Genomic DNA, 13,597 nt, shown 5'->3' with positions numbered 1-13,597 from the left:
GGGAAGGAATTCTTGCATCAACTCTTTCTTGCCTACATCTTGAAAATGTGTAGGCAAGGAAGACTGTTTGGAGTCACACTTAGACTTTCCCCCAAGACTCCAGAATGTAAGCGTTCACATTTCTCTGGTGTCACAAAACATGGTTAACATTTGAGATGCAGTTTTATTGATGTCACATCTGCCCGGACTCCAGGTCCCAGATCTCTCAGGTGAAAAGACTCAAGGCTCTGCTGTCATCATGGTCAAGCGATGGCTGCTGTTTCCTTGTCTTCCTTCGCCAGGCAATAATGTACCTCAGGAAGCGCCCTTAATCTTTCTGCAGCCTAGAAGGGGACAAGGAGAAAACATGGAGAGGAAGAGTCACCCAGATTGGTATGGAGTTCTGGGCCCAGGAAATACTGAGGAGGGCTTATGGGATTGGAAGACCAGTGACAAGCGCAGCTGAAGTCACCGGAGGATGACTGTGCAGCAACTGAGTTCTTAGGAATACTTATATTTTTTTAATGAGGATCCTCAGGTCATGACTGTTGGGATCCCTTGAGAAAATGAGGTGAAGGGGTCTACGAAGCCCAAGGATGCTCTGAGCCCTGACCTGTTCAGGAGTGAGGTCCCGCTGAGCCTGGGCAAGCATTTCATAGCCAACCATGAATTTCCGGACAGTAGCAGAGCGCAGGAGTGGCGGGTAGTAATGAGCATGTAGCTGCCAGTGGTCACAGGTGGCTCCAGTCCTTAATCCCGTGGGAGCCCCTGACAAGAAAAAGACAGAAATGATCGAGAAGGCCCTTTTTTTCAAGTCTTCAGCCTGGCCCCTCCCCTAAACTTAGGCCAGGTACCTAAACACTACAGTTCCCAGTATTTTCCACCAGGGAGCTGGTACTCGGTGACCATTGCCCCAAATTACTCCGCCTTCAGTCCCAGCACCCCTGCTCCGGACACTTGTTTTAAGGCCACCACATGGTTTAAGGCCTGGTAGGGACTGCAGTTTCCTAAGCCAGGCCCTAGAAGCCCAGAAATAGTGTTGGGGCTACTCCACTCCCAAAAGCCTTACCATGCCAGCCCATGGAGTAAGGAAAAGATGTCTCAAATAGGTTGTCATACTTGGTCAAAAGCTTCTTCATGATGGAGGCTAGATCTGGAATCAGAGCCTGACTGTCAGCCTGGGAAGAGGTGCTGGTCCCCTTAGGATCGTTCTATCCAGCACCCAGTCCCAGGGTCCTACCTGTGGTCCTTACCATCACGTTCAGCAGGGGTCAGCTCAGGTAGCCGCCGCACATGCCGCCGGGGCAGCAGTAGCGTCTGGAAAGGCCACACTGCCCAGAAGGGGACTAGAACTAGCCAGTGCTCACTGGATAGGACCAGACGTTCCTAGACACACAGAATGGAAATGAGGTGTGATGGGAGAGGCGGAAGGGGCAAGTATCAGGAAAGCGAAAGAGAGGAATCCGCTTGGGTCTCTCTACTTGTGCTACCAGCCTCGGCTAATCTACCTTCCTTTAGATGGCTGCCACCATCCCATGCCCCTTTCACACACGTTGGGGGTAAGGGGCTAGAGACTCCTTGGGGACACAGGGCCTGGTGCTCTCCCACCTTCCTGAGGAGCTCTTGGCGGCCATATTCCAATAATAGAGGCTCTCCACGCTGGCTGTGATAACTCTGCTGGGACCGTTCTTCACGCTGGACAATATCAGGCAGGAAACTGCTGGCCCAAACCTGTCAAGGGTCGAGAACAGAGAAGAGCAAGCGAGTCCGTTATCTCTAAGCCTCCACATTACTAATGCGTCTCTTTTGTTCCATCCCTTAATCCAGTTCTGTCCTCAATGTCGGCCAAGAAAGCCATTACCAGCCCTGACATACTTACCTGGCAGTGGGGGTGGGGGTTAGAACAGCCCATCATGGCTCCTTTGTTTTCAAAGATCTAGTGGGTGTGGGTAGAGAGATTTAACCGTTAAAGAGACATCAAGCCAACCCCCTCCTGACCACACCCTGTGGAAGCAGTAATGCTACTCCCCAAACCAACGTGATTACACATCCCCCCCCCCCCACAGACCTGCACCCAAGGGTACTGGGCACCGAGCTCCTCTGTGACTGAGGCCCAGGCATCGATGACAGCTCGGATCTCAGGGACTGACATGAGTGGCAGCGTCACATCCGACCAGGGGTGGAAGCACATGACCTTACTAGGTGGTGAGAGAAGTAGATATGACAGAGAGAGAGAGGTTTGGGTCCAAGCCCACGTCTTAGCTCTGCAGTCCTGGGCTGGAGGGTGTAAGAGGGGAACCCCATAGTTACCAAACTCCTCTGGCGGCCTCTGCTCGGAAAAGAGGATGGTCACTGGGTCCTGAGATAAAGGAGCATTACTCTCTGCAGGACAAGGTCCCCCGACAGATCCAGTCTCCCTTCTCCCCAACACGGGTTAGACTGGAGGGTACCTGGATCCGGAGCATCGGGCTGCAGAGCTGGGAAGTCATTGTCAAACAGGAAGGTGCCTTCATAGTGCGGATTCACCTACTGACAAGAACAGGCTGGAAACACTACCACCTGATGGGCTTCCAGGCCTACACAAGGGGCGAGGGGGCACACCCCACCGATCAAAATTGCTTGGCGGGATTGACCCAAAAAGAGGCGCACTGCTCCCTCTCGTGGGTGCAGGGCAGCAGTACGGGAGAACTCTTTCCTCCTGTCTCACTGGGTGGCTGTGTACCCGGGTATTCGGGCTTACCTCCCCATTGGCTCGTGTGGCCCCGGGACACAGAGGGTTGAGTGGGTCATGGCGGGGCACTGACTTCAGAAGCTGGGGCTCCACTTGTCCTTGCCAGGGTCGCTTCATGCGATGGGCCGACACTAACACCCACTCATCCTGGAGTGGATTGTAGCGAATATGCTGGTGTTCTGGGGACAGCCAGTCAAGATCAATCATAAACCTCCCTGTCTCCCTCTTCTTCCCTGAAGGGCTCTAATGCCCTAGCAGGCCCAAGCTCAGGGGCGCTCAGTCGGCGAACTGTTTCTAGAAGCTAAAGGCTGACGGAGGGGACTTAAAGGGTTAAACTCTTGCAGTGCCTCATGGCCGCAAGCCCTTCCTGCCCTCGGCCCGCCACCCTGGCTTCGGGTGGGAGTGCCGACCTTGACGCTGGGACCAGAACTTCCTACGGAAAAGGAAGGCTCGGCTCCGCGCCGCAGCGGGTCCGGGCCGCCCTGCAATTACCGCTCGCCCGGAAGGTCACTGCCATGGCGTCCGCCCCTGACGCCTGCTGGCGCTGCTCAGGATCAGCTCCGTTTTGCGACATGAGGCCCCCTGAATTGATCTGAGTTCAGACGGGAATATCCTCTGGGCCAAGCTCACAACCCCCTTTTTTTTTTTGCCCCGCCCTCCCTTGATGATTGGCTAGCCGCCAACACGTGACGGGGGCGCCTGCCACTTAGGGGCGGGGCTCAGGACCGCCACACGCCTCCCCAGGTGGTTTGGATGAGACCCCTTCTCATCGGGTTGGAGCCACTTCTCTGGAGGGCTTCTGTAAAAACTGGGTGCTGTACCCATTCGTCTGGCCACGAATTCAGCTAATATTTACTGAGGGGGAAGGGAAATTTTCGCACACGTATATAATGACTTTTGGTCGCCGGCGGAAACCTTTCTTCCCAGTCGGCCTCCCCTACTTCCATGTCCTTTTTTTTTTTTGTACCCACTGAGATTAGTTAGGGTTGCTGGCTTGAGCATAGGGGAGGGTATTTATTGGAGCACCGGCAACGTTTCAACTACACCACTAAAGGACACTCCTCCCTCCAGCAACCTTTAACTGCCAATGGTCCCTCTGGGAGGGTGGAGCCTCATGAGCCCTTCTCCCCATGCCCGTATGAAATATTGGTGGGTCAGATCTCCGGTTTTGTGCAGATAACCACAGCTGCAGTGAATTCGTGAGTGCATCTTAGCCATGTGCCAGACACCTCCATTCTATGTGGAGCACAGAGATGCCCCTGTGCAGAGAACGGTAACATCCTGGCCTCACAATGACCTGGTCACCTGCTGGGTGGCTGTGGTGAAGAAGTACGTTTGTTTGGTGGGGAGGTGAGGCGGGGCACTTCTTACTATCTATGAAGCCTGGACCTTCAGAACTGCCTGGAGGTTTGAGCACTTCACTGCAACCATACCTCCGTCCTCGTCAGCAGAAACAGGCTTGGGAAAAAAGAGCTAAGTAATGGAATGTCGTGTGTGGTGGTGTACACCTCTAATTCCAGCACTCTGGAGACAGAAATGATAAACTTACAAGTTGGAGTTCAGCCTGCACAGTTCTACATGGCAAGATCCAATCTATAAATAAATAAAGTAAACGAAAGAAAGTGAAACATACATACACGTACGCATGTCAGGCACAGTGGTGCATTATATTTCAGGAGCTAGTCAGAAGATCATCTGAGCCACGGGTTCTAGACTATCCTGAACAATATAGTGAAGTCAGTCTCAAAAACAAACAAACAACAGACCAGACAAGGTGGTACACACCAGGGTTTGGAAGACAGAGACAGGTGGATCTTTGTGAGTAGCCTGGTCTACAAAGAGAGTTCTAGGTAGTCAAAACTACTTAAAAGAGACCCTGTCTCAAATAAACAATCAGACAAAGGGGAAATAAATAAATATAAAAATCTGGGGATCTCCAGACTGTCAGGTAATTTCAGCTTCTACCTGGAAGGCATCATATGTATTTTCTCTTTTTATGATTTTTTTACTTTAATGTGTGTGAGTGTTTTGCTAACATTTATGTCTGTGCATCCTAGAACTGAAGTTACAGGTGGTTGTGAGACACCATGTAGGTGCTGGGAATTGAACCTGGATCCTCTGCAAAAACAACAAATGCTCTTAACCACTGAGCCATCTCTCCAGGACTCCCAGAGGTATTTTAAGAGAGTTGGATTTTGTTTGAAGGGAGAGCTTTTTTTTGGAGTTGTAGTTTTCCCTTTTTTTGTGAGACAGGGTCTTATGTCTCCCAGACTGCCCTTGAACTATGTGAAAGCGTGAGTTTGAACCTCTAATCTCCCTGCTTCCACTCCGGACTACTGGCAATATAGGTATGTACAACCATTCCATTTCTGCAGGCTACACAGAGCCAGGCATACTGGTAGCTGAGCTGCAAAAATTAGGTCATTGGTCATTGATCTCTGCCCTAGAATGCTCAGTCTGGAATCTGAAGAGGCCATAGGTAGAGGGCAGAGAGCAGGGACAGAAATACGAGTTTTTCCAGTCCAGTGGCTGCTCCAAGTACAGCAGAGAATGAGGGCAGGGAAAGCGGACTATTCCTACCCCTTCAGCTGTCTTCCCGTGACTAGACTGTGGCACTGCGTTTACTGAGGAACACCAGTGCTCCACTGTCACTCCCTGGAGCATGCCAACTAACGATTGACACCCTTCAGGAACATCTTCATGCCTTTCCTTTCTCTTTCCAGATCCCTTGTGTGTGTGTGTGGGGGGGGGGTCTAGATAGGGCCTATCTGGTCCTCTCTCTCCCAGATCCAGGATCTTTGCTGTGACATTAGAAGATGGTTGTTATTCCATCTCCTTAGTTCCCTTCTGGAGTCACTCAAAGGCATAGGATTTTTTTTTTTTTTTTCAGAGACAGGGTTTCTCTGTGTAGTTTTGGAGCCTGTCCTGGAGCTTGCTCTGTATACCAGCCTGGCCTCGAACTCACAGAGATCCGCCTGCCTCTGCCTCCTCGAGTGCTGGGATTAAAGGCGTGCACCACCACTGCCCGGCTGTTTTTTAAATTTATGTGTATTGGTGTTTTACCTGCATGTGTGTCAGTGCACTCTGTGTGTGTGTGTGTGTGTGTGTGTGTGTGTGTGTGTGTGTGTGTGTGTGTGTGTGTGTGTGTGTGTGTGTGCAGTTCCCACAGAGGCCAGAAGGAGTCAGCTCCACTGGAACTGGAGTTACGGACAGTTGTGAGCCACCATGCACCTGCTAGGAATCACACCTGGGTCATCTGGAACAGTCCTCTTAACCACTGAGGCATCTCTCCAGCCCCGAGATTTCACATATGTTTAGAAGGTAGACTGGAAATGTTATACAGCATTTCTGCTTCCACTGCATTGTCCAGAATAAAACCACATGCCCACTCTCTGACAACAGTGGAGATAGTGGAATGTACTCCGATCACTTAGGAGCAAAAGGAACTGTCCCTGCCTCACAGTCCTACTGAGAAATCTAGTGGCTATTCCCCCTGTGTTTTTCGGGTCCCTCAGTTATGACTGTTGTGACCCTTCATTCCGTCACTTCTGTGTATATAAGGCCAGTTTCTCCTGGTTCATCATGGTTTTCGTTGCTGTTCCTGTGGTTGCTTTCGACCTGGTCTCCTGTGACCTATGCTGATTCTGTAGCTAAGGGTGACCTTGAACTACTGATCCTTTTGCCTTTACTTCCCAAATTCTAGGATTACAGGAGTGTGCCACCTCTCTCAGCCTTATGCTGTCGTTTTCTAACTAACATACATAATCCTAACCGTGTGCCAGGCACCAGTTACTTTAAAATAATAATTCATTTAATACTCATCATAATAAAGGTATGAACTATGAAGTGGATATTTCTTATTATTTATTTATTCTATGTTACAGGTAAAGCTGTCAGTATATGCTCTTAAATACTGAGACATCTGGGCAGTGCCCAGAGTTAGTCCATTTGTTTTCTGAAACAAGATCACACCAGGTAGCACTGACGTAGATAGGCTATCTTCCTTGGACCCCAGGCCAGTTCCATTCCCCTCCAAATGTAGCCAGTACCATTCTGTGACAATACCCAATCCCATAGCTCTCCTGTAGTGCAAATCCTAATTGGCCTTAATAATAAAAACCCTGAGCCAGATATCGGGGTAAATGCTGAAAGATCAGAGAGACAAAGGAGCCAGCCACAGCCACCTCTTATCTCGCCAATTCCTCAGCCTGAAAAAGGGGTGAGCTCCTGTCTCCACCCAGCCATATCACTTCCTATTTCCTCTTCCCTAGTGCTGGGATTAAAGGCGTGTGCCTCCCAAGTACTGGGGTCAAAGGCATGAGATCCCAAGTGCTGGGATTAAGGGTGTGTGCCACCCCTGCCTGACCTCTATGGTTAACTAGTGGCTAGCTCCGAACTGATCACCAGGCCAGCTTTATTTGTTAGAACACAAACAAAATATCACCACACTCCCCAGTGAATAAATCTATTGGTTTACAAGGCCTTTCGCCTTTTTTGTGCCTCAGGACATAGAATAAACAGTAGGCTCAGAGAAAACACTATGGTAAACAAGCATGGTGGCGCACGCCTTTAATCCCAGCACTAGAAAGGCAGAGGCAGGAGGATCTCGGTGAGTTCAAGGTCAGCCTAGTTTACATAGCAAGTTCCAGGCCAGCTAAGGCTAGACAGACAGACAGATAAATATCGCCCCTTCCCTCTTTGACACTTCAGATGTCACCACCTCTGGAAGGCTTTTCCCAGTGGCACTATCTCCTCCTCGCTTCTGCACACTTCTGGGATCGCCAGCCCAGATGGGTCAGTCCATTCTGGGTCTTCCTTCAGCTCTTCTCCACAGGGCATGCGGCTAGGGAACATCAGCACTGAACAGTCTAGGGCGGCCGCCGGGAGGGTCGGCCCTGCCCCCTCACCTCTGGTATAGACCGTGCCACCCAACCTAAGCTCTCCCCGTTATAAAATGGTTCAATCCGGAGGGCGGTGCTAGGTACCCGGGACGTTCCGATTGGTCCGGGCGAGCCGTACCACGGTGGCGGGGGCGACAGTAGGCAGCGGTTTTTGAGTCTGTAAGTGCACCAGCCGAGGCCCTAGCTGTGTCCTACGCCGGTGGTGCCAGGCTGCCCGCCGGGATGCAGTGGGCCGTGGGCCGGCGGTGGGCATGGATCGCCCTATTTCTGGCTGTTGCCGCGGTGCTGACCCAGGCGGTCTGGCTGTGGCTGGGTACGCAGAGCTTCGTCTTCCAGCGAGAAGAGATAGCGCAGCTTGCTCGGCAGTACTCTGGTGAGCGGGTGAGAGCGGGGAGCGGGGTGGGCCGGGTGAGCCGAGCTGTGTCTCCCGAGGGCGCCTTCCCCACCGAGCCCCGACCGGGGCTGGTCTCACGCACGCCACTCCGCTTTGCATCAGGGCTGGACCATGAGCTGGCCTTCTCTCGGCTGATCGTGGAGCTGCGGAGGCTGCACCCAGGCCACGTGCTGCCGGATGAGGAGCTGCAGTGGGTGTTTGTGAACGCGGGCGGCTGGATGGGTGCCATGTGTCTTCTGCACGCCTCGCTGTCTGAGTATGTGCTGCTCTTCGGCACCGCCCTGGGCTCCCGTGGCCATTCGGGTCAGTGCTGGCGGCGGGCCGGATTGGGAGGCTGGGGCTGTTCGAGGGTCAGTGCCCTCTCTTCTGAGGTTTGGCTGGGCCGTGTGGTGACAAGGATACCCTGATGGGCGGTGTCTATTTTATTGTCACTCAGGACGATATTGGGCTGAGATTTCTGACACCATCATCTCTGGCACCTTCCACCAGTGGAGAGAGGGCACCACGAAAAGTGAGGTCTTCTACCCAGGTGAGTAAGGAAGTTCTGTCCGAGGGGGCGCCCTCTAGGTAGGGAAAGCCTAAGGCGTGGACAGGGCGTGTTGAGAGGGCCTAGCCAGTGATTTTCTTTCCCTCACTCTGGTAAGCCACAGGTGTCTGTCTGGTTAGCGTAGGACCGAGGAACCCTTCATTTGTTAAAGGGAAACAAAACAAGGCAGTTTCCGGGCATAGAGGGCTGATTTTTATCGGCCCGTTTTTGTTGTTGTTGTTGTTGTTGTTGTTTGTTTTTTGGTTTTTTTTTTTGGTTATTCGAGACAGGGTTTCTCTGTGTAGCTTTGTGCCTTTCTTCCAGCCATTGTTTGGGAGGTACTCATGCCCGAAAGTTAAGGCAGACCTTCGATTTACCCCCTTCTTTTTAAACCGGTGAGACGGTTTGGGGGTTTTGTGTTTTTGTTGTTGTTTTTCAGATTTTTAATTACTTTTATGCATATGGGGGTCTTGCCTACTTGTATGTCTGTGCACCACTTCAGTGCCTGGTGCCTTCGAAGGCCAGAAGAGGGCATCTGCTCCCTGAGACTGGATTTACAAACAGAACCATCATGTGGCTGCTGGCTCCTCTGAAAGACCAGCCAGTGCTCTTGACCACTGAGCCATCTCTCCAGCCCCTGTTGTTTTTTAAACGGACCTCTGCAGCCATTTAAAAGGAAAGAAAAGGTTTGAACTTGCCGGTGTAAGGCTAATCATTAAGCTTTGTGATTGAACAGCAGCTACATTTCTCAGAAAAGCCTGGCAAGCCTAGTAGCCACGCCCCCCTGTCAAATTAGCCCAGCTCCGGTGTTAGCAACATTTCACTTGGTAAGTGTGAGGCTTGGGAATACAGATGCCTATGGCTTCTATATATTAGCCTGTAGCTGGGTGAGGTAGCCCTCCAGAGTCTCTCCGTAAAGAGGACATGGGCCAGGTAATGCCATAGATATTTAGGAGTGGGTGTGTTTTGGTCTCTTTCCCCTCTGATTGGACAACCAGGCCAATGGAGTAGAGTTTTTCCTTTCTTAAAACTGTCTTTTCATTCCCATCTCTACGGAGATAGCGCATAGGCCAGGGAAATGCATTGGTAGAAGGCCAGGGCAGAGCTGGGCTCCTCATGAGAATATCTCCTATCTGTCTCCCAGGAGAAACAGTTGTGCATGGACCTGGGGAGGCAACGGCTGTGGAGTGGGGACCGAACACATGGATGGTGGAGTATGGTCGAGGTGTCATTCCATCTACTCTGGCCTTTGCACTGGCTGACACTGTCTTCAGCACCCAGGACTTCCTCACTCTCTTCTATACCCTTCGCTCCTATGCCCGGTGCCTCCGGCTTGAACTCACCACCTACCTCTTTGGCCAAGACCCCTGACCAGCCAGGACTGAGGAAGACCTGGAGATGGACAGGAGTGAGCAGGACCACATTCATCTACTTGCTGGAACTCATGTACACAGGCATACACCCTGCAGATACTAAGTTCCTGCTGTATGAGGAAGGGCAAACATAGTTGTACATCCAGACACAGCTCTTTGGGAGCAAATGAGACACATAGAGATGCTAAGATTTGTATGTACTGTAAGATCATACACTCACATCCATCCAGAGAGGGTCCTTACATATATACCAAGGGGGCCAGTCATGTTTGAACACCTATCACAAGCTTGACTCACTGACTCAGGCTTTTTCAGAGCTTCCTGCTGGTATTCGGGGCTCTGGGATTCAGGATTGGGGTGGATGTTACATTCTGCCTCACTCTGATGCCTCAATCCAATAGTAATCTCAGGTGAAGGAAAAATGGAGCTGCCCTTGGGAGGTCCCCTTCACCTGCGGCCATGATGTCCTTCCGTCATCTCCCCTTTCCTCACCATATGCCTTATCTCCATTCCGCTCCCCGGCTATGCAAATGCCCCCGTGGCTTGTCCTCCCTGCCAGCTCAGCTGGGCCAGCAGAGGCTTGAACAGAGTGCTGAAGGGAGGTTCTCCATCTCAGAGACCCCTCTGGGGTTAGAATGGGAATGTTGCTTAAACCCCGGGCCTGCCCCCAAGGAGAGGGCCTGGAGATGTAATCCTGGGTCCAAGGAGCCACCCTAGTCCAAAAGAAGCCTTTAGTGTATGTGCATACCCCTCAGTTTCCAGACATTTCTGGTGCATTCTCCGTCCACCTGTCTGTCTCTGTTAATAAAAACTTGTTAAACAGTTCCCTTGTGTGTGTGAACAGCAGGAAAGGCCACTGCCTCCTGGCGCACTTCAAGAAGGCCTCCTGTGCAAGCCTGTCTGTAAGACTAGTTTTGGACAGAAGGGACTATATGTTTGAGTGTGTTTAAGAATTACTTAGGGGTCAGCCTTTTTAGGGGTGGGTGGTATTGGAGCAAGGGCTCACTATACAGCCTTGGCTGGCCTGGAACTCAAGAGATCTGAGTGCTGGGACTAAAGGTGAGCACCACCACATCCAGCTCTCTCTCTCTCTCTTTTTTAAATCTAAGTCTGGTATTGTATTTACTATATGAAGCTAAAGTCAAGCTTCTTTTCCTCCTGCCTCCACTTCCTAAGGCGGAGGACTAGGGCCAGCGCTTTGTGGATGCTAGGCAAACGCTGTGCTAACCACAACCCTAGAAGGCTCCTGAGTCTCCAGCTGGCTGGATTGCATCTGTAGAGATCAGTTCTTGAAAATGAGGAATTGAGACCTGTGGGAGGTACTGTGTGTCCTACCAATTTAGTCAGGAGGATGGTCCTGAGAATTTAACCATACATGGCCATGGGGTGGCACTATACTCCCACATTTGAGCTGCAGCTTTCCAGCAGGCTTTTTGGGGCTCCCAGAGTATGCAGTGCAAATCTCTGTGGAGCAAGAGTTCCTCTGCTCTGGTTTGCCTTTTACCCAGCACTTAGAGGAGCTGTCGCATTGGGTGGGAACCAGAAACAATGCACAGGCAGACAGGACCAAAAGACACTCGTTCCTAAGGACCTGGCTCATGGCTTCTTTTGCCCCCTAATCACCAAGCTTTCATCACCTTTATCCTGCTCCAACTCAGGCCGAATAAAAATAAGGTCCACACCACTTCCATTTCTTGGACTTGATAAATTAATATTGGAAGGAAGAATGTTTTATATATATATATATATATATATATATATATATATGTATGTATGTATATATAGCTAAGCATTCTAGACAACAAATCCAAAAGGCTGCATGCATAACCTTATTTGACAATTAACATCAACGGTCTAGCCAGGCATAGTGGCTCATGCCCATAATCTCAGCATTTGTGAGATCGACACAAGAGGATCTCTGCAAGTTCCATGCCTGCCAGGTGTCCATAGTAAGTTCAGACTAGCCTGGACTATAGAATGAGTCTGTCTCAACAATAAAAGCGTCAACAATTTAGATGTGGGGCTCTGAATAAACATGAAATCAGGCAAATTGGCCATCTTGATACCTCCCCCAGCCCTCAATAACACCATGTTGGCTGTGACAAGCCTCTCTCTTGATCTTTAGGGGACTTCCCCTACATGATATCCAGCCCTGCCTCTAGTCTAGGAGCACATGTATCTCAGTGATGTCCAAATATCCCATCACCCATAAAGCCATCCCCATCCCTATTGTTAAAGCCAGTGGTCATTTCAATGTTCTTAACTTTTGTTGTTGATACTAGGCTCAAATCCAAGATCTTGTACACATGTTCTACCACTGAGCTAGTCTTCTAGCCCTCAACTCCTGTTTTGAAATTGCTAAAACAAATTTGGCTTCAAGGACACTTTTTTCTTTATTGATAGTTTTTTTTTTCTTTATCTTCTTTATCTCTTTGTAACTTTAAATGCCATCTACGGGGCTGAAGAGATGTCTTAGCAAGTAAAAGTGCATGCTACGAAAGCATGAGGGCCTGAATTCAGATCCTAGCACCCATGTAAAAAGTGGGGCATGCCGGGCAGTGGCGGCGCTTGTCTTTAATCCCAGCATTCGGGAGGCAGAGCCAGGAGAATCTCCGTGAGTTCAAGGCCAGCCTGGTCTACAGAGCAAGATCCAGGACAGGCACAAAAACTACACAGGGAAACCCTGTCTCTCAAAACAAAAGAAAACAAACAAACAAACCAAAAGAAAAAAAAAAAAAAGAAGTGAGGCATAGCCACGCATATGCCTGTCACCCCAGTGATGTGAGCGGTGTAGACAGGGGCGTTGCTGGAGTTTGCCAGTCCTTAGCCTACTTCCAGGTCCAGTGAGGCACCCTATCTCAAGAGGAAAAGGCAGAAAGTGGGCAGGACCCCTGTGACATCCTCTGGCTTCAGTACCAATGTGCACAACATACACTCAAAATAACACCTACATATCTTTTTAAAATGTCTATTTTCTTTTCATTCTTCTCTCACGCAATACACCCGACCCCAGTTTCCCCTCCCAGACCCCACCCCACCCTTAACCTTCCCTCTCCCCCAGACCCACTCCTTCCCCACTTCCCTTCAGAAAAGAGCAGGCTTCCCAGGAATATCAACGAAACACAGCATAACAAATTACAGTAAGACTGGGCACAAACCCTCATATCAAGGCTGGACGAGGCAACCCAGTAGGAGAAAGAGGGTCCCAAGAGCAAGCAAAAGAGTCAGAGATACACCCCACTCCCACTGTTAGGAGACCCAAGAACACCAAGCTAGACAACCATAATGCGTATGCAGAGACCTAGCTCAGACAGGGTCCATGATTGTCAATTCAGTCTCTGTGAACCCCTATGAGCTCTGCTTAGTTGATTCTTCAAGCCGTGTCTGTCCCTGACCCCTCTGACTCCGACAAGCCTTGCTCCCCTTCTTCCGAGAGGTTCCCTGAGCTACAGCTCCGTATCTTGACTCGTGTATCTGTGTTAGCCTAAACCTCTTCCCCAAGCTTCAGCCTTGGATGTCTTACTCTCCTTACTCAGTGTCTTCACTTGGTTGTTTAATAGGTGTCTGAAACTCACAATGTGCAAAGCAAACTGATTTATCTCCTGATCCTATGTGACCCCACCACCATGCAGTCTTTACTGTTTTGGACTAAACACTTTGAAATCCTAATGGTCTCACAACCCATATCCAATC

The 13,597-nt window shown here is 50.4% G+C and overlaps 2 protein-coding genes across 11 annotated transcripts; one reads left to right on the top strand and one right to left on the bottom strand.

Annotated features, from left to right (window-relative positions):
- Positions 1 to 143: 143 nt before the first annotated feature.
- Galt (galactose-1-phosphate uridylyltransferase) lies at positions 144 to 3,356 on the bottom strand. 10 transcript variants are annotated; one of them, XM_036177102.1, is made up of 11 exons: positions 3,173 to 3,356; positions 2,720 to 2,889; positions 2,430 to 2,505; positions 2,290 to 2,338; positions 2,048 to 2,177; positions 1,859 to 1,915; positions 1,588 to 1,710; positions 1,233 to 1,365; positions 1,049 to 1,132; positions 593 to 747; positions 144 to 323 (listed from the first exon to the last, which is right to left on the bottom strand). In XM_036177102.1, exons 1-11 carry the CDS (start codon positions 3,282 to 3,284, stop codon positions 243 to 245), a joined length of 1,170 nt encoding a protein of 389 aa, XP_036032995.1. In that variant the 5' UTR covers positions 3,285 to 3,356; the 3' UTR covers positions 144 to 242. The 10 variants fall into 10 exon arrangements, with proteins under 10 accessions (XP_036032995.1, XP_036032985.1, XP_036032992.1 ...); XM_036177092.1 differs by having other exon boundaries at positions 3,203 to 3,356; XM_036177099.1 differs by having other exon boundaries at positions 2,430 to 2,508; positions 3,121 to 3,309.
- Positions 3,357 to 7,721: 4,365 nt separating this feature from the next.
- Positions 7,722 to 10,729, top strand: Sigmar1 (sigma non-opioid intracellular receptor 1). Its single transcript, XM_036178450.1, has 4 exons — positions 7,722 to 7,984; positions 8,108 to 8,308; positions 8,442 to 8,534; positions 9,676 to 10,729. Exons 1-4 carry the CDS (start codon positions 7,834 to 7,836, stop codon positions 9,900 to 9,902), a joined length of 672 nt encoding a protein of 223 aa, XP_036034343.1. The 5' UTR covers positions 7,722 to 7,833; the 3' UTR covers positions 9,903 to 10,729.
- The last annotated feature ends 2,868 nt before the right edge of the window (positions 10,730 to 13,597 follow it).

Source organism: Onychomys torridus, chromosome 2, assembly GCF_903995425.1.
Source record: "Onychomys torridus chromosome 2, mOncTor1.1, whole genome shotgun sequence".
NCBI classification, from domain to species: Eukaryota; Metazoa; Chordata; class Mammalia; order Rodentia; family Cricetidae; genus Onychomys; species Onychomys torridus.
Note: the sequence above shows the minus strand (reverse complement) of the source record. Positions and strands in the feature narration are given on the sequence as shown.

Excerpts from the sequence above, each read along its gene's own strand:
- Galt (XM_036177102.1), bottom strand. The coding sequence starts at position 3,284 with ATGTCGCAAAACGGAGCTGATCCTGAGCAGCGCCAGCAGGCGTCAGGG. Across the intron at positions 2,339-2,429 it reads GCCCGATGCTCCGGATCCAG|GACCCAGTGACCATCCTCTT; the intron begins GTACCCTCCAGT and ends CCTTTATCTCAG. Across the intron at positions 1,366-1,587 it reads GCCAAGAGCTCCTCAGGAAG|GAACGTCTGGTCCTATCCAG; the intron begins GTGGGAGAGCAC and ends CTGTGTGTCTAG.
- Sigmar1 (XM_036178450.1), top strand. The coding sequence starts at position 7,834 with ATGCAGTGGGCCGTGGGCCGGCGGTGGGCATGGATCGCCCTATTTCTG. Across the intron at positions 8,309-8,441 it reads GGGCTCCCGTGGCCATTCGG|GACGATATTGGGCTGAGATT; the intron begins GTCAGTGCTGGC and ends ATTGTCACTCAG. Across the intron at positions 8,535-9,675 it reads AAGTGAGGTCTTCTACCCAG|GAGAAACAGTTGTGCATGGA; the intron begins GTGAGTAAGGAA and ends TCTGTCTCCCAG.